At 37.6% G+C, this 25,400-nt stretch overlaps 1 protein-coding gene across 3 annotated transcripts in view; it reads right to left on the bottom strand.

The window, feature by feature from the left end:
• Window positions 1–25,400, bottom strand: part of LOC127654692 (unconventional myosin-Ib-like) — a 146,717-nt gene that overhangs the window by 30,788 nt on the left and 90,529 nt on the right. For all 3 annotated transcript variants that reach the window (XM_052141969.1, XM_052141971.1, XM_052141972.1), the window contains exons 7-13: window positions 22,047–22,110; window positions 14,580–14,678; window positions 14,127–14,230; window positions 10,697–10,844; window positions 5,568–5,686; window positions 2,911–2,997; window positions 2,187–2,252 (exon numbers count right to left, since the gene is read on the bottom strand). In XM_052141969.1, the coding sequence (XP_051997929.1) occupies window positions 2,187–2,252; window positions 2,911–2,997; window positions 5,568–5,686; window positions 10,697–10,844; window positions 14,127–14,230; window positions 14,580–14,678; window positions 22,047–22,110 (687 nt within the window). The remainder of the gene's footprint in view (window positions 1–2,186; window positions 2,253–2,910; window positions 2,998–5,567; window positions 5,687–10,696; window positions 10,845–14,126; window positions 14,231–14,579; window positions 14,679–22,046; window positions 22,111–25,400) is intronic.

Raw genomic sequence — 25,400 nt, 5'->3', positions numbered from 1 at the left:
TATATCACCACATCAGCATCTCACTAGCCGATTTGTCAGGCAATTTTCAGCCATAAGCTAACGACTCTCCAACTACGTTTGAAATAATCGCTCAGTCCGTGAGGTGGACTCTTGTGGTCTTGGCTAGTAAGACGGAATACAAAAATTTGCATGTTAGCTAACACCATATATAAAACAAAAATAACCCTGAACAAAGGGCACCGGTTTTCTCATGTCTTTATAGCCAAGTTTATACAAAATCTAAGGTGTTTCATGGTACAATAAACATAAAGGCTGCATAATCTTATCTCCATCTTTTAATGGAGGTGAAGTTTTTAAGCTCTTATAAATATTTTTCAGGTTATGAACATCATAACCATTTACATGCTTAACCCCAATTACTGAACTTAAAGCAATAGTAATGCTCCATTACATTATGCATGTTGGGTTATGATAATAGCTTAGGATTGGACTATTATTTAGTGTAAGGAATTAACAATCATCCTCTTATTCTCCAAAGTCGTCATTTTTTTTTTTTCTCTAGCGCATGTTAGTCTCTGCAGCTAAAGCCACTGCAATCATCTGTACCTCTGAGCTAATCCTGGAATCAGAAATTGCACAAAATCACTTCCAATAGATAGTATATGGCACACTGAAAAGGACTAGCTCATTGTTTAACTTGGCAATGACAGTTTTATCCTGGCAGCCTTACAGAGAGGGCGCACTGGCACATCATCATGGAGCTGCAATGTTCAATGAGTAAAAAGAGTTGAAAAGAATAACCCCAATAACTCTCGCATTTTCTGCGGCGCAAAAAGCTCATAAGCAGTGTAGCTCTCTGACTGGTATCAGCAACGCATAAAGAATTGAAAATTTGAATTAATTGTTGTTTTAAACCCATATGATGATGTTTTTACTGTGGAACACAACATTTTCAAGCAGCTCTTTTTCTTAAAACAACTGCTCATAGTAACCACAGGATGTCAATTCCCAAAAAGGACAGAAAACACCATAAAAGAGCCATAACAGTAATTTATATGACTGGTGTTGTATATTCAGTCTTCTGAATCCAAATGTGTGAGGGACAGAAATGGAGTCGTTTATTTATGGAAAATCATCTCTTTTGCCGTAAAATGCCATTTTTTCATTTTTGAGCTGCGTAAAGATTTTTCAAAAACTCTCCTTTTGTTTTTTTCACAGAAAAAATAACAACATACGGGTTTGGAATGACATGAGGGTCAGCAAATAATTGTGATTTTAGGTAGACTGTTCTTGTCAGGTCTTCTAACTGATGCACTGTTTGAAGGGAACTAATGCTGTAACATTAATTGAATCAGTCAGACTCATAGTCTTGCACTTGAGGGGACACTGCGCTTCAAGGTTGAACAGTGGCTTATGCTGCTGAGATAAAAGAGCAGAATTAAGACTAGGATTAACGGCTAAAATCGCAACATGCACACTGCAACAGTATTTCCGCTGTAGATCTACTTACTCCATTCTGTCGCCATGGCCACAACAACATAAACAACATTCAGGAGAGAGTGATACAGTCAGACAGTAGAATACATGCAAAGGACAAATGATAACGAATGTCAAAAAAGGGGAACTAGCAGGCCCAGATGGACTTTTGTTGCCTTTTCTGTGCTCATTCTGGGCGAAAATCTGTGGAATTAATTTAAATATGCAAAATGTGTTCAATATTCTTATTGTTACTATAAAAAAAAATCAAATTAGCCAAAATTTTTAATAAATGCAAGAGGTGGAGGATGTTGTACACAAGTTTCCACTGAGGTTCTGTGAATGAAAATTCCACGTGGACCTGAGAACCACATTTTGGATTTTTAAATTTTTTTTAAACACTTGTGACATTAAATCAAAATGAGTATAGTGACAACTAATTAATTACAGCCATATAATTAGTTTAAAACAATAATATTAGGACATGAACATGCACATGGACAGATGTGTTGTTTTTAATCATTAAACTGTAGTCTCTCACATTTTTAACTGACAGCGTCAGACAAATTAAAGTCCAACACATATTTAGAATATAGAAACATCCAGAGACATCATTAAGCATGTTACAGTGACTTTCAGCAGACATGTGATTCCCATGTGAGAGTTTAGATATCTGACAGTGCTTCACGTAAGGGGCAGAATGCTGCAACAGTTTTAGAGACAGCATTTCTAAAGACCAAATCTCTCACCTCAAAGATTTCAAAACCATAAATATCCAGGACTCCCATGACTTTCTTACGGGATTTGGTTTGAGCCTGATCAGAACAAAAGAAAGTAATTTAGTGCACATCATTTGTTTAGGCTAAATACACTAAATATGAATTCTTGCATTACTGTGGCAGTAACAAACGTCAGTACTCAAGGGGTCTATAGAGTTGCCTTCAAATGGTGCCATTAAAGGTGCACTAGGTAATTTTTTTCCTCATTAAAAAAGTTTATTAATTTCTAAAGAAATGTATTTTAATTTTGAAACCTATATATAAAATCATGAGCACTCACATTAAAATGAAGACTCCAGTCATATCAGTAACCTTATAAAAGCAGTTTTGTTCTACATGGAGAGGGTCCACACATGGGTGCTGCCATGTTAGAATCACATGACCATTTCGAATACTACTCTCTTAATCTCAGTAACCATCCTGCTATTTGACACTTACACTCATTGATTAAAGTAATCATGGCTGACTGTGAATAATACATTTCTACAATAGCACTGGTAACTGTAAACTATTGCATTCGAATGATGCTGCATCCACACCACTAGGTGTCACTGTAAGTCCAAGATTACAAAAAATTACTGAGCGCACCTTTATATCAAATATATTATTATTCAAGTAGCTAAAGCTTATAGCAAACTGTCCAGGCCTTAAAGTGTAGAGCAGAGATTCAATGTGAAAATCTAGAGCAAAACACCTTAATGCTTTCATTGATTCGGTTCACCAGCCAACTGAACAGGCGACTGTATAGGTTTTTGGCAAGGGCATCACGGGCATAATAGGCCTGAAAGGGGAGAAATTACAAACAATGTTAAGTCCATCTGAATAACATAATAACTGTACTTTTTTTTTTATCAACATCAACACTGAGAATGTATAAGGGAAAGTCTACATCTTAGTTCCTGTAACTGGTTACCATTTCTTTTAACATATGAAATAAAAATTAAATCAGATTTGGTGTTTTGATGCTTTTAGTCAATGTCAATAAGCCTTTTATTTGCTTATGTTCTCTTAAAAGCTGACAAAAACTCTTTGCAGGTATACATATTAAAGGGGTCATGACATGGGTTTTTTTATTGTATTATTATGTTCCCTTAGGTGCAATTATAGTATTAATATATTTTTTTTTAAGAAAAACTTTTAAAATCTAGTGATTTATGACCTTTTCCCACCCTGTTTCTCATCCTCTGATTCAAACAGTCTGTTTTGGGGGCGTTTTCCATTTAAGACTTCAGTGTTAACGCCCACTGTTATGATTGGCTAACGTCAGTGCCTATGTATCAATTATTGACGCCCCAGCCAGAACAATATGCAAGTAAACTAAGTAAAAACACTGTGATTATTCATAATGAATGAAATTGCGCTTTAAAAAGTAGTTTAAAGTTTAAAATAGATTACTTACAGTTTGCGTCGTCATTGTTCCCAGAATAGTCGGCACAGACTTATCTTTGAGCAACAGTTTTCTGGCAAAGCCAGCATCATATTGAGATTTGTTCTCAAAACAGTCATCCTTAAAATGTACAGAACAAATGCTTAAGTTAACACTGCCGTGACTGGGACGTCCGCAAAAAATAAACTGCATCCATTTTTCCCTGACGTCTGGATCTTTCGGCAGCTTATTCAGAGGTTTTGTTTGACCGCAGCCAGGAACAGCACATCTGTGTGGCATCGTAATTTTCCTGTGCACAAGTAGTCTCTGTCAGAGCTCGCTGTCCATCGACTGAACACTTGTGAGGCGACGGCGATACTGAAATGAGCGTAGTTGTCTTGCGCTTAAAGCGTAGTTATCTTGTGCTGGAGGCGGTCATATGCAAACGCTGGTACGTCACTTCTAACCGTCACGTCACTTCTAACCATGAATCCAGAACGAGCTGTATTTTGAGCTTGATTAAATAAATGATTCGTTTAGAATGGGGAGGACGTCTTAAAATATTAAACTTGCAGGACGTTTTAATGATACAAAGACCTCTTATATACCAAAAGATCAAGGCAAATTTGGTTTCTCATGTCATGACCCCTTTAAAAATGTACAGTCTCTTCTGGGAAAAAAATATTGATCACTTATTTTAGCTAAATGCTTATAGATATATATAGATATAGTAGCTTTTAGATAAGAGCATAACATGTCACACCACAGTACTTTCAACAGTATTTCAACTACCCATCTTGAAAGCATAAAGATACTAATTCATTTCTAGCTTCAAATATTCTTTTAAAGTGTTGCATCCCTCTTGCAATGACAGAGTGTAAACAAAAAATAGTTTTCCGGCTCATCATGTGGCCTGGTTCCAAGTGCACAGAGGTCTAAAGTTTATCAATTTATCTTGGCAGAAGAATGTATTTTGAGTTAGTGGCTGAACTCTTAACAACATGTAAAGCCAAGGCTACATCAAATGATGCCATCTGTAATCAAGCCTTTGGGTTTAAAGTCATTCTAGCAGCCTTTAATGAGGATTGGCCAAGAACATCTTTTTGTCTATTTCTCTTTCATGAATGTCTTTGTTGTGTCTGGCCAGATGTTTGTTACAATGGCTTTCTGGAGTGGCTTCACATTATCACCACTGAACATGCTTCTAAACAGCAAGTTTTCACAGTAGAGCAGCGTAAAATAGCTAAAGCCTTTTAATATTTATGTAAGAAATTACATATATTTTTAGTTTCAATCCTCGAATCCGATTAGACAAACAGCATTCAAAGAGTGCTGATATATAGCCCAACAGCACTTCGATGCTTCACTATTTGCATCACTCCAATTCTCAGTGTTTGTAGCTTTCCAAACAGTGGTGAGGATTTTCCATTCATTTTTATTTCATTCACTGATCATTTCTGAAAATGGCATTTTTATTTCAGTAGGTGGCAACAAATGAGTGTCTTATGTTGAGTGAGTCAATAATTTATATTCATTGGCTCCATTATTTCGCTAAAAAACAATGTCATTAACCACATAAACAACAGAAATAAACAAAACACTGATTTGATCAAAAATACAGATTAGTTTCCAAACAAAACACCACAAGTTCACAACTTCAATATATAATAATAAAAAAGTCTTGGCAAGTACTTTTCTGATGCAATTAAAACTTGATTAAGAACTTTAACTGCTAAATGAATAAATGTAAACCTAAAATAAAAAGCAAGTTGTGGCTTGAGAATTTGTCTTCTTTAGAACTTTTTTGCAGGCAGAGAAGAAATGTACAAACGAACTAATGTTGCAATAAAAGCAATATTACACTCACAAGTGTGCTACATCTGCACAAAAATATTGTGAATAAAGCCCTACACAAAACTGTGGGATTTTTGAACCTTTTGTTTCTTTTGTGACATTTGGAAGTGCAAGGTGCTGCATGTGCTGACCTGAGCCACGTTGAGTGTGGTAGAAACTTTCTCCATCTTGGCCTCCACCGTACGAAAGCTGAACGCTCTCTCCAGCACTGACTGCTCAATGCCCAGCAGTTCACACATCTCTTTCAGGTCTGACACAGAAAACAAAACACAAAGCCAGGCAGATCAGATTAAAGATTTATTCATGGATAGACTAGACAGACAATGTGTTATGCAACGTAAACAAATTTCCTAATAGCCAAAGATAAACAAAGTCTCCAAAGCTTAGAACAAATAAAGCAAAAATAACCGGGTGTTGTGGCTGGTTGCAAGGGTGTGGCTAGGAAGTTGCTATGGTGTTCTTGAATGGTTGCTTGTAGGCCTGGGCCAAGAGTCCACCCCAATGTCTGTATCTTATTCTGGTGCTGAGATCCCTTAGGGGCCCTACATGGGGTCTAATTGTTTTTTAAATCCCTAAGTCAGAGCAATAATAAAGCTGGTGCCATGCTAAAGCAATTGGACAATTTTGTTTACTTCTGAACAATGAACAATTTTGGTTCTGTGTTGTGACACCACTTATAATAATAATAATAATAATAATAATAATAATAATAATAATAATAATAAGTCCTTACATTTATATAGTGCTTTTCTAGGCACTCAAAGCACTTTACCTGTTTACTTCATGTCAAATGTAAAATCTGGGTCCTGAAGCAAAACCAGCTCTGGTTAGACTCTGATATCTGTTAAGCTCCCTTTGAGCAGGTTAAGCTAAAGAGCATTTTGAAAGTGCTTCTCTCTAAGGTTTTTAAGAGGATCTGAACACCAGGTATACGCCCCCTTCATCCAAAACTCCAGCTCAATCCGTCTCACCTTGGCCCATAGCAGTCAGGTTAAAAAGGCAGAGGAAAGCACATTACTGCTAATGGGTTTAAGCACAGCAGACAAATCAGACACAGGAATATATAAGTGGAGGTGTTGACAAAGACTGTGGCGTTTAGTCTGGACTGGTCACTACACTCACCATAGGAAACTACTAGAAAAACAGCTGTGATGAACAGCAAGTTCCTCTAACATGACATAATAATCTCATATGCAGGGCAAAACAAATAAAACAAAGAACTAATATCTATAAACTTGTTTGTACTCAACAAAACTGTAAGTCAAAATGTATATAAAGCTGAAGTCAGTAGTCTACATACACTTAGGTTGAAGTTATTAAAACTCATTATTTAACCTCATTTTTGAATCACTCCACAGATTTCTTATTAGCAAACTATCATTTTGGCAAGTCTTTTAGGATATCTACTTAGTGCATGACACAATCATTTTTCCAACAATAGTTTACAGACAGATTGTTTCACTTGTAATTGACTATATAACAAGTCCAGTGGGTCATAAGTTTACAAGCAAAAAATTGTGGACCTCCACAAGTCTGGTTCATCATTGTGAGCCATTTCCAAATGATCTTACTTTGTGGAGAAATGTCCTCTGGTCTGATGAAGCAAATATTTAACTGTTTGGCCATACAATTGTTATGTTTGGAGGAAAAAGGGTGAGGCTTGTAAGCCGAAGAACACCATCCCAACCGTGAAGCATGGGGATGGCAGCATAATTTTGTGGGGGTGCTTTGCTGCAGGAGGGACTGGTGCACTTCACAAAATAGATGGCATCATGAGGACGGAAAACTATGTGGATATATTGAAGCAAAATCTCAAGACATCAGCCATGAAGTTAAACCTAATCGCAAAAGGGACTTCCAAATGGACAATGACCCCAATCATACCTCCAAAGATGTGGCAAAATGGCTTAAGGACAACAAAGTTATTAGAGTGGCCATCACAAATCCCTGACCTCAATCCGTTAGAAAATTTGTGGGCAGAACTGTAAAAGTATGTGCAAGCAAGGAGGCCTACAAACCTGACTCCGTTACACCAGTTCTGTCTGGAGGAATGGGCCAAAATTCCAGCAACTTATTTTGAGAGTCTTGTGGAAGGCTACCCAAAACATTTGACCCAACAATTTAAAGGCATTGCTACCAAATACTAACAAAGTGTATGTAAACTTCTGACCCACTGGGAATGTGGTGAAATAAATGATAATTGTCCCTACTATTATTCTGACATTTCACATTCTTAAACTAAAGTAGTGATCCTAACTGACGTAAGTCAGAGAAAGTTTTCTACGATTAAATGTCAGGAATTGTGAAAAACTGAGTTTAAATGTATTTGGCTAAAGTGTATGTAAACCTCTGACTTCAACTGTATGAATGTACACTGATTAGCCAAAACATTATGACCACATGCCTAATATGCTGCTGGTCCTCTGCATGCTGCCAAAACAGGGCAGATCCGCTGAGACTCTACAAGACCCCTGATGGTGTCCTGTGGTATCTGGCACCAAGACATTAGTAGCAGATCCTTCATTCCTGTAAGACCATGACACACCGAGCCAACGGTCGGCCGTCAGCCAATGTTGGGCCGTTGTTGAGTGTCTGTCGGCCTAGTTTTTGTGGTGTGTTCCATACTGTTGGCACTAGTCGGACCCCCATCGGCAGCTTTTTGGCCAATTGTGCATGTTGAACTGCCGACAGAGCCCGTTGGTGAGACAGATCAGTCTGACTGGCTGTTCAGCTTAGCGAACCAGTGCACAAGAAGAAAAATGGAAGTGGCAAAAGCAAACAAATGACAAAGTCAACAGGGCACATATACAGAAGGCCCTCTCATCTTTCATCTTCATCTTATCTGAGCATTCGTCTGTAGTGAGCGAGATTGGTGTGAAAATGGCAAGCAAGCACCGCTTTGTTTACGGTATGTATATCTGCAGTCCTAGTTCTTCCGGTTTCCTGTTTTGAATGCTGAATACAGACTACTGCCACCAGCGTATGGAGAGTTATGTCCTGTCATGCAGGCACAGACCTTACGTAAGAGCAACTTTTGGACCAGACACAGGCAACTTGAGGCGACACCACAGTAGGCTTTTGTTGCCGCTAGTTATTTGATGTTGGCTTGGTCTGTCTGGGCCTTAAGTTGCAAGGAGCAGCCGCCGTGGATCGGACTTGTTGGTCCAGCACTTCCACAGATGCTAAATCGGATTGAGATCTGGGGAATTTGGAGGCCAGGGCAACATCTTGAACTCTTCATCATTGTGGCAGGGCGGAGGGCAGGGCCAGGTCGTGATTCCGCACACCCGGCCCCTAATCAGGCTAATTAGACCTCGAGAAGGATAAAGGCCGACCGAAGACGGCAGGAGTGGGGGAGACCCCTACTGTCCACCATAAATGTGGCGGGTCATACCGTTCGCCAGGGGCCAGAGGACTGCCTCTGATCCGCCCGGGGAGGCGCGGCTGTCGTCCATTAGGGGGTTGAGGAGTGGCCGAGGACCAAGCAGGCGAGTAAGAGTTTTTTTCTTCTCTCTCTTTCTCCCTCTCCCACTGCCGCTCCGTGTTTGCCTTTTCCTCTTTTTTTCAAATTTTTTTTTTGTTAATTTGGCAACGTTACCGTTATGGCGTGTATGTGTCACATATTTTTTTATTTCCCTCCCCTTGTCCCCTCCGTCATCCAGGAAGACGGGAATGACCAGCCGGCAGACGTGGCGGAAGGCAAGAAAATGCCCTGTATGCCAGATTACCATTATAGCCCTGCAGTGATGCGTGATTCAACTTCCCTCGTCTACTACCTGCGCAGATATCAACAGCACAACTGGGTTGTAAGTTGCCAGGTTGAGGTCACAAATAGGTTGAAATTTGTATGATGTGTCGATAGTGTGAGTAGGATGCGTTTCATACAAGATCTGGCAACTGGACAACCTTGGAATAATATATTGATATGATTATTCATATAACAAGGTTTGGGACATACAAATTCTGGAAGTTTTCCGGGAGCAATAAAACGGGAGGGGGTCGGGAAATGGGTGTGAAATACGGGAGACTCTCTGGAAAAACGGAAGTGTTGACAGGTATGGACAGCACACTGGAGGTTAAGTAATTCATTAAATAGGGAGCAAGGGAGCATCCTATAGCTTTCTATGCAGCTAAGTGCATTAAATCCTAAAATCTGACCAAAAGTTTGGTTTCAGACCACTCAACATGTTTGGCAGACATGGGGCAATGGATATCTGAATATAGATTCAGAATTTGATAATGCAACATATTATTTCACCATGGTTGGCAGTGATTGGATGATGCTGGACATTATTTTGAATAAGATTTAATTATTCAGATTTACAGAAAATCAGCTGTAATGTCTCAAACATGAATATCCAACACTCCTAGAAACAAACAATTTGATTAAATAAATCTGGCTTTCTATAGCTTGGTAATATTAAAAAAAAAACTTTTTTGCTTATTTATTAGGTGCTACTAGTTACAAATCAAAAAGGGAAACAGAAAATGCACACAGCAGTTAAAAGTACAAATATTCAATGTCTAAATTAATGAGTCATAAGCAGATATAACATTTAGTTTTAAATGAATTATAGCCTGTCGCACCGCATAGCACTACAGAAATAGCATGAAATTTCATGTCAAATACACATTAGCCAAGCAGGCTCCAGGTTACAAAAACATACATACGTTTTTTATCATGCTTACAGTAAGATTTATTGATATCATGCCCATAAGATGCAAGGTTTTTTTTTAGGGTAATTAGCCACATGATGATCAATAACTGCATACAACCAACTGCAAGCAGTTATAGTGTTTAATCAATAACCATTGACATATCAATAGATGGCAGCAGTGCTCAACCTGGTTAACATACAAAGGCACTGTTACATACCAAAGTACATGCTACTTCACTATAGTATTTGATTTCAATGCTAGCACCTGTTATATTTATCATTGTTATTTAACATTTAACACTGACCATTGCCTTTGAGGAAAGCAACTTCCTTATACAAATCAGTGGTTTTGAATTGTAATGTTATCCTACGGTTGTACAATAGACCTTAGGATAGACTAGACCACATCCTTAAATTGATGCAAATGAATACAAGGTTGTGCGAGACAAATGGTTCATAGGATGTAGATTAGTTTGGGAGTGAATTGTACCCATTTGAGTGAATTGTTTTTTTCATGCTAAATTAAATATAGTGTCTACCTTCACTAAGTTCCATATCTAAACAGATCTTTTAAAAAAGGCCTTTGATAGGCAATCGCTCACCGTTCTTGTCTTTGACTCTGCTCTCATCAAAGCCGTTGACGCGAGACTCGGGTTTGAACTCAATATTTCCCAGCTTAAGGACAGCAGCCACCAGTTCCAGCACTGACTGAACTTCATCCTCCATGAAGCCCACGATCTGCATTGCATTCTGGAAGAACAGAGGAGAAGATGTCTTCAATCAGTAGTGGTCTGGTGAGGGGCATTTAACATGGCAGTACATATAGAGGCCTGTAACTACACCACAAATGGGAAGATAGTGACCTCATGACAGACATTTCCATCACAATATACAAACATGGACCATTGGATGTGCACTTAATAATCAAATGTATTAACACTTGACTAGGAAAATCTGTGAAAGAAATACAATTATATAACTTTATATGACAGTACTGCATGATTGTACATTTTTTATGTTTAGCATCAGCATATCATGTTCTCTCATGTTACTTGTTCTACAAGATCATGAGCTAATGTTTGTTCTGGTAAAGCCATAAATTACATTTTAAATGCCATGGAAGCATTGATAATTAATGTGTGAGCGGTTCATTGACAAAGTCAATGGTCTAAAGGCCAGAGATAACAGGGAGGGAGCTGTAAAGGGCTTAAAAGCGACGCAGCACAAATCCAATGACAAGAAAAAATTCTCAATACATTGTAATGCAACTTTAACTTTCAGAATGGGGAAACAATTAAAAAATTATTAGATTCAATATTCCCATATTTTCATTTTGAGAAGGCAGGCATATCGTATCTCTACAAATTAACGTTTTCTGCCAAGTTTTACATTGTATACAGCTTCCCTTGTGGAAATGTTTACTGTCTCCTACACAAAGAGCCTTATTTGTTCTTAACCTTATAAACTACAATGTTACATGTTTGTGATTAACTGAATGTGACTCCCCAGACAAGGAGTTAAAAGACAAATCCTGAGGTCGGTGCTTGAGGAGTTGCAGTGTTCTGAAGTTAGCATGGTGCTAAGTGCCATTTTGCTATTTTTCACCACGACTGCACTATTATGTCTGATATGGTGCTGATATCTGACCAGCTTAATGTGGGTTGCATTGTTTGCTGGAAGACAGATATTCTGCTCTCATTTCCAGAACACATCATGCAGGGAACGTGTCCAAAGAGGGGTCTAAAATATAGATGGCCTGGGGCAAGAGAGACAGTAGTTTAAGGGAGTTAATGGAACTTTCACTTGCCTAATCAGGCCTGTGCTGCATTTATGTGGCCAATTCAGTTTGTGTGTGCATAGAGCTGCTGTTGAGCAACCAGACAACAACAGAGTGAGCAGAGGTGCAAAAGGGTAAGGTGGTTTTCACCTAGGATGCATTATTAAAGTCAGCACTGACCCCAGTTTGCAACCCAGTTTACATCCATAATCGAGTGAAAAAAGGGTGTACAAGAAATGTTTATTTAGGGCGGGACTTTTATCCACTGGAAATGTTTTGGATTATGTAAAAAAGGGGTTACATGCCATAATGGAGTCAGGTGGTAGGAGGGGAGGGGTTTAGAAGTAAGAGAGATTTGTGACATCAGTGACATCATCAAAGGTGTTTCAGAGGCGGAGCAAGTTATACATTTTTTATAAAAGAATCAGAAGATAAATATTTCTTTAATTTTGTCAAAATATAATATTCAAACGTGTGATACATTGTTCCTGTGAGTGTTATTCCTGTGTAAATACATTTATGCCTCATCTTTCCCCACCTTAAATGTCAGTTTAAACGACATTTATTTATTAGGGCTGGGAAACTTTATGTGTTGTTTTCTGCTACTAATATTTGAATATTTAATGCATTTAATGCTGTAACCGTTTTTTTCACATCCTAAAACTTCAATAATATTTATGCCCAATCCCTGTGGCTAAAACTGGCATATATACATTTCCAGGAGGTACACACTAGACTCGACTACACATCCTAGCACAGAAACTGATTGTGTGGAGCACTGCACGCTTATTCATTACGCACGACACATGTTCCGGGCATAATAAACACGGGAGTGGATTTACTGTTCAGTGAATGGATACTTCACCAGCAAGTGGTAAGCCAGGTGTGGGAGAGATACAAGCAAGCTGCCGTACCACTTTGCATCGCAGATGGGCTGGTTTGAGTATTATAACTGCTTATCTCCTGGGATTTTCATGCACAACAGTCTCTAGAGTTTACTCAGAATGGTGCCAAAAACAAAAAAACACCCAGTGAGACAAGAAAACAGATAAACATCTTTCTGCATTCACAAGTCTCCACTGAGCAGGTGGAATTCATCTTTTAAATGTACTTCCCTGTTATTTAGTAAGGCCTTGAATGAAACTCATATTGCATAATGTCAAAAGGCAAAGTGTACTGCCGACATGAAACTTCACCTCACTGGGGTAAAGGATGATCTTATCCAGTTATGATGGGAGATAATGTGCTTTGCTAACATCTCATCATTCAGGGCGTTAGAGATCTGAGCCAATGACTCACCCGCTATAATGTGTCAAGACCAGTGTTTGGGAAGTTACGTCAAAACTGTAAGAAGCTACTCATTATACAGAGTGGTAAATATATATACACACACACACAAATGTTTTAGGCACTTGGGAAAAATGTTGAATAGTGAGGATGTCTTCAAAAATAATGCCATAAATAGTTTTCATTTATCAATTAACATCATATAAAGTTCAGTAAACATAAAGCTAAATCAATATTTGGTGTGACCTTTGCCTTCAAAACAGCACCAATTCTCCTAGGTACAACTGAATATATATATATATATATATATATATATATATATATATTTATATTTATATTTATATTTATACACACACTGCACACAAACACCAGGGGTCTAAATTAACGAATTGCAAATACACGCGTTCCTGTAATTAAGTAGTTTTCCCAGAAATGTAACCAAGTAGTTTAAAAATTGTACACTTTTACTATTTTCCCTCTGTCTGTGTTCGCTACTTCCCTGTCCTGATTTTATTTTTATCCATCAACATGATTGGCTACGAGAATCCCGTAACTCCTGTCAAATCAAAACACTCATAGAAAATTTGAATGGCAGCTGTAGACCAAGCGCCAACTGTTATGGATGTGGACTATGCCTCAAACAGCAGTTCAACACCTGAAAATACATGGCCTCACCTGAAAGCATACAGATTTTATTATAAAGGGGAATAGCTTTAGCAACTCAGTACCCAATACTCATGAGTACTTTTAAATTAGCTACCCTTGAGTAGTTTTTAGGACTGGTACTTTTACTCTACTCACACTACATTTTTGGGAAATAATAGTACTTTTACATGAGTATGATTTTTCAGTTTCCACCCCTGACACACACTATATCTATATATATATATATATATATATATATATATATATATATATATATATATATATATATATATATATATATATATATATAGGAGGAGACTTACTCTAACTGTCCTGAAACTTGCAGCATCATCCAGTCCATTGACAGTTGCAGAATCCAGACTAAGATAGTTGTATTTGCTGAAGTCTCGATCCAGCTTCAGTTTTTCTGAAAGACACAATCAGAGTTTTTCAAGCATTTGAGCAGTGTCCAGCTATCCCTTGAGGCCCAGTGGCCATCAGATTAGGTTACTGCTTTGTGGTGTTGTACCCTGCTCATGCCTTTGATGCCTGAAATCAAAGCCTGTTATTGCATTCTCTTTCAATAACAATGTCAAACAATGGCAATGGTCCAATGGGGTGCAAATTTGAACCATAAATTATTTTCTCAGAGCATTTAAGGTACCCTTGGATGTGTCCAACATGTTTTCCACAATATGTTCTGAAAGCTATTGAATGGATTGTGTAGAAATTATCCAGATAGCACATTATCCAGTGATCTGTAAGTGGTGTCTTACTGAGCGTGTCCTCTGACGCTCCAGACAACAGCTGGTAAAAGATGTGGAAGTTCCTCTCTCCTCTGGGCTGCTTTACCACACGGGATTTCTCCAAGAGATCTACGAAAGGAAATATCAAAGCATGATTATATGAGAATTTACAGTTGACTCTCACATAGCCTAATCTAGGCGCAACAGTTCCAGAAATAAAAATCCCATTCATTTTCTTATAAACAACTGACATTTAGCAATAGCGGATTCATCTTCTAACAGACTTTCCAGGAGCTCAATAGTTGTTAAGTGATGGAGTTCTGTAGAAGTCAAAATTCAGAGTGATTTCACCTTCAGTTTTAGAAAATCAAGTGTTATAGATAAATTCCCGATGAAGGAATACACTACCCATATTCCTGAAGAGAGCTCCACCAATTAGAAAAGTCAATGTTACCACGTTAACTATAATCATGCAAAAAGAGCTCAGCAGTGACCGCCCATTCCCATGAAGCACTGCGGAAGACGTAATTGAGTTTGTCTTCCTACACTCTCAAACAACTTACACCGATGAGCCAAAACTATATGATTACCTGCCAAATATGCTGATGGTCCACCGCGTGCCACCAAAACAGCACCAACCCACCGAGGCATGGACTCTACAAGATCACTGAAGGTGTCCTGTGGTATCTGGCACCAAGACATTAACAGAAGATCATTCAAGTCCTGTAAGATCGAACTTGTTGGTCCAGCACATCCCACAGATGCTCAGTTGGATTGAGATCTGGGGAATTTGGAGGCCAAGGCAACACCTTGATCTATTCATCATGTTCCTCAAACCATTCCCAAACAATTTGAGCAGTGTGGCAAGGCGCATTATACTACTGAAAGAGGTCACTGCCATCAGGGAACACCATTGTCTTTCCACAGTGCATCCTGGTGCCATTACTTCCCCAGGTAAATGGCGCACATGTACATGGCCATGATGTAAAAACAAAACGAGATACATTGGATAAATAGCTTAGAATTTAAGTCTTGCATTTTTATTTTTTCCGATTTTCAATTATTTGTTTTGCTTAAAATGAAATTTTCTATTATTGTGATTCATCTTGGAGCTGGTTGGTTTGGTTTGGTTCAAAGCTTAGAACGTTTTTTTTTAAATTCCTATGAAGGAAATGCATGGGTAAAAATCTTCTGGAAACCCCAAAACACATTTTTGTACCATTCATTTGTTGTGCAACATTTCCTCCATTATCTTTATTACAATTTGATTTGACATTACTGGCCTTAATTGAGTTTGTTTTTAAGTAAAATGTTATTTTGAAACAATTTTCATTTAATACATTCTTGAATGTATTATATATTATACTGCACTCGTATTACATACATTTCAGAGAAACACTAAGGTGTCTCGCTGTTTTCAGCACATTACTGTAGACTGAATATTTAGGCATCCATGGTGAGGCTCGCATTGTTCATTGTATTCAATGTGAGCTGAGACAGGAAGTCTCACAGGAGATCTTCACGTGTGGGGGAGAGGGATGTGTCTCACCACCCACTCTCTTCACAGATGTGTGTCCAGCAGAAAACATCAGTATCATCACACACAGTCTTCATTATCTCATTATGCATTGAGCATGGTTTGTAGAGATAAAGTACAAATCTGAAAATTGTGAAGCAGAATTATCAATGAACTACTGATAATTCTGTTAACAGTTAACCAGGTGCCAATAAAAATGTGACAGTCTAAAACACTCTTGTAATTGACAGTAGTGCTGGGGGATGTATTTTGAATGTTAACGATGAGTTCATAATGATTTTAACATTGTTTAATTGGCCATTAAACTAGTTTCACAATATTTTCTTGCCCTTGTCTTGATTTATTAGTATGAAAGTGTTAAGATATTTTAATGGATTAAAACTTCAGTATCAAAAGAGACATAAGAGTTGGTAAGTTTTAAGAATTATTTCAGTTAACTAGTTCAAATAGAATTGGTTCATAACTCTGACATAACATCCGTTTAATATATTAAAATGTTGCTATTAATGTCTATGTATTGTTATATTTGTGCATATTAATGCATTAAACGTAAAAATAACAGTCTATAATAATTGACAGTCTATAATCAAATGACTTATGGATCTTTAGGTACTTTCTCCTGTCCTCTTTCAGAGATGAATGATCTTGTGGACTTGTCTGAGGCAGAGGAATGCAGGAACGTTCCGTGCCTGAGGGAACTCCAATCTGACCTTCCACCTTCTGTAAACTTAAAGACCTCTGTTTGTTATTGCTTTTGCACAACTCCAGTAAAGGCCAGTAACTTCGGTTGTTCACTTACGCTGCATCCGAATATCCATACTTCCCAACTTTATAGTATGCCAATGGAGTAGTATGTCCAAATCCTCAATATTCTTAAAACGGTAAGTTAGAAATACCCGGATGACCTTATATTTCCGGAGATATTTTAAAGTGTGGATCGACTGGACACTTAACAATCCCATAAATGTGTGGAAGCTGAGGAGACATCACATTCAATAGGCTGAATTTAAAGGAATAAAAATGTTTAAAGAAATAAAAATGTTCCTTGATATTTTGACATAAGAGGTAATTATGCTATAAAAACATATTGTACATACGTTCACGATTTTCCCATGTAATTTGGGGGCCCATAAATTTATAACCTCCTCTACAGCAAATACATCAAAGCCTACTTTACATCAACGCATCCTTGGCCCTGCCCACTGGTGCTTCAGTTTGTAAACTGAAAGAGTGCAAGACAGACAGGCCTAATGTGGCGTAACTATTCCTAAACTTCAAAGGGGACCCATTTGGACCATTTTAAATAATTTTTGTATATAAACATGCACTAGACAGGCATCTTTGACCGTTGACATGTATCTGGCACAGCTTTGCAAAAGATGCGGTGTCAAGTTACAACTCTGAAAAGGAAACCACATTCGGTTTCATAACCTGCTCTGCGTCCTGGATGTGTTCTTGTGCTCATCTGCACTATTTTTAATTGTTGGTATATATAAACATGTACTAAATGGTTGTCTTTGATCATGTGTCACTAGTGATGTGATACTGTATGTTTGTGTGTCTTTCAACCATACTTTGGACTATGCATGTTAGATTTTTTTTGGCTCGTTTTGATTCTTTTGAACCAGTCATAATACAATTCAAGCTTTGCAAAGCAACTGCTATTGAAGGATGGGACAGTTAAAAACACTTGGACCTGATCAAAAACTGAAGTAAACGGTTTCTTTCATGAATATTTTAAATGGTTGATTTTCGGATGAAATGTGCTGAAATGTTTAAATCCTGAAATTTTGTTTTATAATATTTTGGAGCTTGATCATTCTCATTCAAATTATGTTTCAAATATAGCTGGATTAAAAGGGGCTGTACGATGTTAGTCAATCAGAACAGTGACAGAAACAGAAACAAAGCATTTCAGATTGAGGGCCAGAGACAGTGGACATTTATTTTCTGTTTTGGTGTAAAAAAACTTTACCAACATTATCAGTGGATAGTAATAGTTAATACAATAATATATATAAAAAAGAAAATTTTAAGACCACTTCAAAAGGATGGTGCTGAACATTGAGTCGGACGGTTATTCTCAACTGTAAGTGTTATACAGTATATACCAAGAAAACCTGAGTGGATTATTTTTGCAGTTGTGGTTCTTGTCATATATTCGGGTCATGGGTCAATACCCATGTCCCTGGATGATGTCTAAAATCTATTTATTAAAAAAACATATATATACAAACACAAACAGTGTTTGAGATGTAGTTTGAGAATGTAGGGGACTCCGCCTCCATTCCGTTATTCTCAGTGCATCATGGTAGTGGGTGTTCACTGCTAGGCTTGTCTGCCTGGATTTACTGATTGGTGGATTTACCCCTCGGGATCACGACTAGTGTAGTTCATCACCAGAAATTCTGCTTTTAAACATGATTTTTGTTTTTAAATACATTCATATAATGCAGACTTGTTGGCTTATACCATTGATAAACAACCTCGGAGTTCACAGCAGGCCTGTCTTTACAATACTCTAAGAATAAGAACATATAGCAAAGATGAATATACAGCAATATAGTTTGTTTTAAATTAGATTAGACTGAACATTTTATCAATACTTTGCAGAATTGATTTCTAAGTACAAATGTAACAAACACTAGCATTGCTTTCTCAGAATTTGGCAAAAACAAGGTATAACAGGAGGGCAGCATAATGTTTCTGTCTACCTTATGGAACAGCCATAAAGGTGCAGTAAGCAATTTTTTAATGGAAAAGTATGCAAAAATATCCCTACTCCCTGAAAGATATTAATGAAGTAAGTGCCCTGAGATATCTCACTGGTCTCTGTGACAGCTGTAGACTTTGTAAACAGCAAACAAATGTGTCCACAGTCCATGGACAATGACACTTTTTGCCTTTCTGATATTTTGCAAGTTCTCATAGTATTGTAGTAGAAGCAAATTATTGAGGCATAATGCATCTGTAAGCAATTTTGTTCATAACAGTTGTCAGTGGAGACCATTATTTTACTACTGTTGTTTTTAATGACCGTATCTTTGGAGTTCTGTGTTTTGGAAATAGGAGGCATGGCTAATCCAACGCCCCAGTCTCGTGGAAGAAGAATGGCTGAAATCGCTTCCAGGACCTTTAATATCGAGAGTGCAGTGTGCATGCCTTAAAATTCTGTCTATGTAGGCAGCTTGACAGATTTCAGAACAAAACTCTTGTGTATGATGTCTGTTCATTCAAATCTTCTCAAATAAAACAGCTAGTTTCTAATAAGGAAAGTGATGTGGAATCAGATGACTAAGATGTTGTTTCGTACTTTAGAGGAAAGCCCTCAGGGATCAAAGATCTATAGCATCTTGTTAAGCCTTGTTATATTCATGTCCTGTGGACATGAAACTTGGGTCACAAGGAATCTATTGTTCAAGATTGCACAAAGATGTAACATTTTAAACTAGACTAAATTAGAATAGTCAGAACTCATTGAGAACTGTAGGGATTGTTTTAAGCACTTCAAATAAACAGTGGAAAAGTAGTAACATTTGCTTTATTTGTGTTACACTATATATGTTTGTGGAGTCAAAATAACAGTTAACTAGAAATAGACGAAGGTTTCACTTTCCTTAGGAAATATCAGGCTCTACTCCAAACCCCAATGAGTTGCCTTGCTGTCTACTGCCTACATAGGAAGCTGTCTGCTAAAGTAGCACCCTAGCTGAAATGGACTCTCATAAGTCAGCAATTTGGAACCCCTATAGATAGGCAGCACCTCTGTGCATTACACAAAGAGCGTTCCTCACACAAAACTCAAGCGAGACTTCTCTCACAATTGATTACAATAGAGTTTGCCCGTAGCATGTTGCTAAGCTAAAGCCAGAATTCTCTCATTAGCATAAAAATACATAGCACTTACACTTTTTTAATCAATACTTAATAATCAGCATTCAATTTATTTTTAATTATAAATCAACATTTCTTCGTCCACCATCTTGGTTGAAATATTTCATTGAACTTTTCACAATTATTGTATTTCTGTTTTGTGTCTGACAGCGTGGTTATGCAGCCTGCCTTTTTAATAATATTTGTGTCTGGAGCGTGCCTATGATGCCTTAAAATGCTTTGGATGTCTCTGTTTGCATGTACATGAGGGAGTGTAAATGAGAGATGGGGAGAGAGATTCAGTGTGATGTCACAGCGACATCATTAACTCTTTCCCCGCCAGCGTTTTTAAAAAAAAGTTGCCAGCCACCGCCAGAGTTTTTGTAAACTTTAATGGCCCACAGAATATTTTCTTCCATGAATATATGAAGATGCTATATCTGAGCCTCTGCTTTTAGGCAAAAAAAACGATTTTATTTTATCTTCATTTGTTCTTTTTTTATTGCGACTTGAACAGAGGTCGGTTTTGTCAAAAAACAACATTTCAGACAAAAAGCTGATAAAAAGGCATGTTTATGTCTGATATTTTGAGCTTCTCAATACTCCACTTCTTCATGTTTGAGACGATCGCAGTCTGTTTCTTTGATCAAAGAGTTGCGTACTCTTTCAAAACATGCGCAGGGGGTCTTCATTACCGTATAACACCTAAAACACTGAAACCCGGAAAATTCCGTGTTTGGCGGGGAAGCGTTTTTTCATAAAACACGGAAAATACCGTGTTTGGCGGGGAAAGGGTTAATGGCTGCATATTGATTCGATTCTCTTTACCGTACGTTCACACCAGAGGTGGCGAGAGCGTCAAATCGACCGGAAGTCATTCATTTTCAATGACAGCCAGCGTCTCTCGGCGGCGAGAAGCGGCGCGAAGTGAGTCTTGGGCGGCGTGGGAGTCAGATGGAAGTTCAAGCGCAGTCAACATTATGGTAATGAGCTGTGACGCGGTTCGGCGGCAACCTATTGAAATATAGAAGTGCTCCGCTCTAGCGAAGTCTAGAGAACATAACCGTGTAAACTTTGGTTCCCACCAAACATTCGTTCCGAAGATAAAATGGAGGAGAAACGAATTATTGCCGGGACGGGTTTCCGTGTAATATATGACCAAGACCACAGTTATTATTACAAATTTATTTTATTTTGATAACAAACAACTATAATTTTAATTACTTTCTGCCATCGATCGATTTCTTATTTTCACATTTTAAAAAGTTCATGAGGATATACGCTACTTGTGATCGGTCGGCAAAAAGTAAATGGTCGACATGTCTGGATGTTTAAATTGCGGCCCCTTTAAATATAGTTCACAAGACAAAGCATTCTGAACAAACGTTGCCACCTATTTCAACTACGTCAGAGCGTCCACGAGCGTCCTTGAGCGTCAAAGGCAGGGCAGCCAGAGCGAATTTTGACGCTCTCGCTGCTTCTGGTGTGAACGTACAGTTAGAGTTTATCACGAGGATGGTGGAAAACTAGGTGATTCACTAGTTAATCAGACAGCTGTACTATATAGGTTAAAAACTCTCCTCTTGTCAATAAGCAAATTAACAAACTGTGTCACTGGACTGTGTCAACACTAACAGGAAGTTGCTGTGGGATAACAAACAGGTTGATACATTATTTCTCAATGTGCTACATACATTTCCGATTGAACACTTTTAAAGTCACTTTTTCAGAGTGGCAGGATTAAAATTTGTGACCAGATATATGCTGCTACAGACTAGAATTTGAGAGAGAGAGAGAGAGAGAGATAGATAGAGAGATAGATAGAGAGATAGATAGATAGATAGATAGATAGATAGATAGATAGATAGATAGATAGATATGAGAAATTATTATTGTCAGGCTATATATGAACCAAATGCATAAGGAAGCATTAAGCTAAATATAATAGACCATGGCTTCAAGAGTGTGTGCCAAGCAGACTGCTCCTCAAATATGAAATTCTAATTTTGGGGTAAACTTATCCTTGAACTGTTCAAGAACACTACTGCAGGGACACACTTCGCCATTGAGCCTGTAATTATACTCACAATTACTGATGACTCCACCCAGGGGGTCCCCTTTAAAGTCAAACTCGATATCCATGTACTTCCCCTGTAGAAAGAGAAGAACTGGTCAGCACATACCATTAAAAAGTGCATGCTGGGTTGGAGAATGACAAGCTTCTTTTTTTTTTGTTGCTTAAAAGAGTCCTTCGTTTGCAGTCAAAACAAGATATGCCCAACCATTACCAGATTTACAGTAAGAAGGGCATCCCTCCCCTATGATGACATTGCATCAAGGCCTTTAGTAATGGCAGGCTTGCTGCGAAAACCATGTGGCTTTCCTTCCAAGCACAGGCCTGTTCATAACACAAGTTGCCAATCTTGCATAGATTTGTAATGGACTACTGTGGGGAAAAAAAGGCTTTTTTTCCACTGCTGTACTGGTAAAAGAAACTTTTTTGTCTTTGTCGCCACAAAACATTTGGGAGTGGAACAGTAAGCCCAGTGTCTCTGGAGCAGTTTAAATCTTAACTTCTTTATTTATATTTAACAGCTCTTCAAAAGCAACTGCCTCAGTGGAAGACAAATATAATGGTGCAACTCACTGTGCGCTGGTGCAACTCTTTGTAGCTGTATGATAAAATGGTGCTTGAGATACAAAACATTACTAAAAATATGACAATATATCAAATCTCAAGTTGTTCACATTCTACAGAACTAAAAATATGACAATATATCAAATCTCAAGTTGTTCACATTCTACAGAGCAGAACAGTGCCTGCCTACTTTTTCAGCTGCTTTGGTTCCTGAAGTATTTTCTTATTAATTTTTCCCCATGGGAATTTCATCAAATCCTTCATAAAAAAGTTTTAAGCCATGAACCAAACCAACCAGCTCCAATGTGAGTCACAACATTACACACTTTGATTTAAAGCAAACAGGTATTTGAAAATTGAAAAAAAAAAAGACAAAAAGGTAATAAGACTGTGTACATACTTTGTTTCATGAAGGACTCAACAACAATCCCATTAAGCATTGCGAATTATGTAATTTAAATAAAAATACAATCCTTTCGTTTTTTTATTCAAATTTGAAATAACGCAGACACAAGGTTTCAATAGAAGCACGTACTATCAATTTAAAGGTTTTTATGTTTAAGTAAAAAATCGATTTGCCTATGGAGAAAATGTATGGGATTTTTAATATTGGAATCAGACTGTTGCACATCATAAACTGAAATTTTCGAAACCTAGTCAGCCTCGCTGTCTACTTCCTACATAGGTAGCTGCCTTCTAACTTTCAACTCTCTCTTTTGTTCTGGCTGCTTAACACCTTCTAACTGCCACTGGTCCTCGTCATTGTTAGGTGTGAATCGGTGCTCCACCTAAGGCCAACAACCAATTCCGGTTATATATTAGCGAGCTGGTGGAAACTTGCCTACATCTGTATGATTGTTCGCATGGAGATATTTTACAAGACCATGCCGTTATTTTTTAATTTTTTTATTAGTCTACAAAAGGAACCAAATCAACACAAGTTCTGTTAAGTGCCCATTCACGCTGTTGTTTGACAATGCACTTCATACATTTGCCACCTGCAGCGGACAGCCATTCACACATTTATATTAAAAACATGTCTCTAATCATCATTGTTTTGTCTAAATTCTGCTCATTTACCCATGTTTGCAGTAGTGTTAAAGTCATCAAAAAACACAATAACATGTGTTTGTCTGCATATAGCATGTAAGAGCATACGTTTCATGAATGCAGAATGTAAACATGACAAATTACAAATTATGGAATGCATGTGTATTACTTTAAATCATCACGATTGTTTAAAACAGCTTTTACTGATCTTATGTGAATTTAACTTTTAGAATGTGACAAGTAGGCATTGATAATACATTTTAATGTCATATTAGTTGATGTTTTGCATGTAGTCTTGTGCATCCACATATTTAAATGCTCCTCCCCAAGCGGCATGTCCGGTGTCTGAATATTCGCAAACAGCATGCCATTGTTCAATGGTTTCAAACTTCTTTTAGCTCAGAGCGGAAAATGAGGAAATGAAGAATTTCACCTAGAATATCTCGAAGCCTCATTTGGAATTCTTTATGTGGGAAGCAACTCCACAAACCACACATAAATAGTGCTCTTCATGCAAAGTGCACGGGAGACTCCAATCACAACTGATGTTTTCTTTGTTTGCTGTTAACATGTTGCTAAGATAATGCAGTACTCTAATAAACATACAAAAATATAGTGCACACAAATATTTATATTCATGTCAATTCATATTTGTTATTTTTCATATGGGGGTAACTCACTAGGTTTTATGCAACAGTACCCAAATGGTTTCATCTGGGTGATGCAAGAAATGTAAGAGCTTCATCAGCGCTCATTTTTGAGCATTTCAACCCACAAGGTAAAATTAATCTCTGGCAAGTTTGCTGTAGAATAACTTCAACAACATTGTCTCAACATTGTCTCCGTGCAAGAGCACGGTTCAGGAAGTAACAATCCAATTAATATTATCCATAGAGAAACAGATTTTTAGCATTAACAAATACATGTCAAGTCAGACCTACCATGAGCTCTGATGATATATGATTTGTAGAAGCCACACGCCAGTGTGATTTAAACTTTATTCGTTTAATAGGTGAATTCGTGGTGAGGGACAACACTACCCACAATCCTAAAGCTCCACCAATCAGAAGTCACTTTTACCATGGAAGAACTGCAAATGACCTAACTGGTTCGGTCTGAATATTTTGCAATTACCTTAAAATACATTGTTTAAATAGTTATAAATCAACAACTGTATACAGTACATTACAGTTATATATTGTATCTTTATTTTTATTTCAATTGCATAATTTGCAATGTTTCATGGGATTGTATTTAATTCCATATTAATGGTTGGTTTGGTTAATGGCATATAACTCTTTATTGCAGATTTTTTTTTAATTATATTTATGAAATTCCTTTGAAGAAAATGAATGGGGAAAAAAAAAACTTCTGGAACCAAGGCCATTTAAAAAGTGGAGAAAAGAGAAAAGAAAAAAGAGAATGAGCAGAACAGACTCATGCAGAGACATCTGGAGGTGGTTGTAAGAGAGGTTACAACAGGCTCTGCTTGAATCTTGCGCTATGCACAAACAGTTATCACTCTACTGTTGCTGTATCAGAATATGGCCAAAAGTGCTCAGATGTTGGACCATAAAAAGCAGAACATAAAAAGGATATTGGTATTGCAACAGAGGACTGGATACGCAAAGGGAAAGTATTATAGTACAGAAGCAAATCAATATTCCCAAGAAATGTATTGCATTAGAAAGATATCTTTAGGGATGGGCTGATAAAAAGCCATAGAATCGTTTGCCTGTGTTTACATCATAGA

This window comes from Xyrauchen texanus, chromosome 14 (assembly GCF_025860055.1).
Source record: "Xyrauchen texanus isolate HMW12.3.18 chromosome 14, RBS_HiC_50CHRs, whole genome shotgun sequence".
Lineage (NCBI taxonomy): Eukaryota > Metazoa > Chordata > Actinopteri > Cypriniformes > Catostomidae > Xyrauchen > Xyrauchen texanus.
Note: the sequence above shows the minus strand (reverse complement) of the source record. Positions and strands in the feature narration are given on the sequence as shown.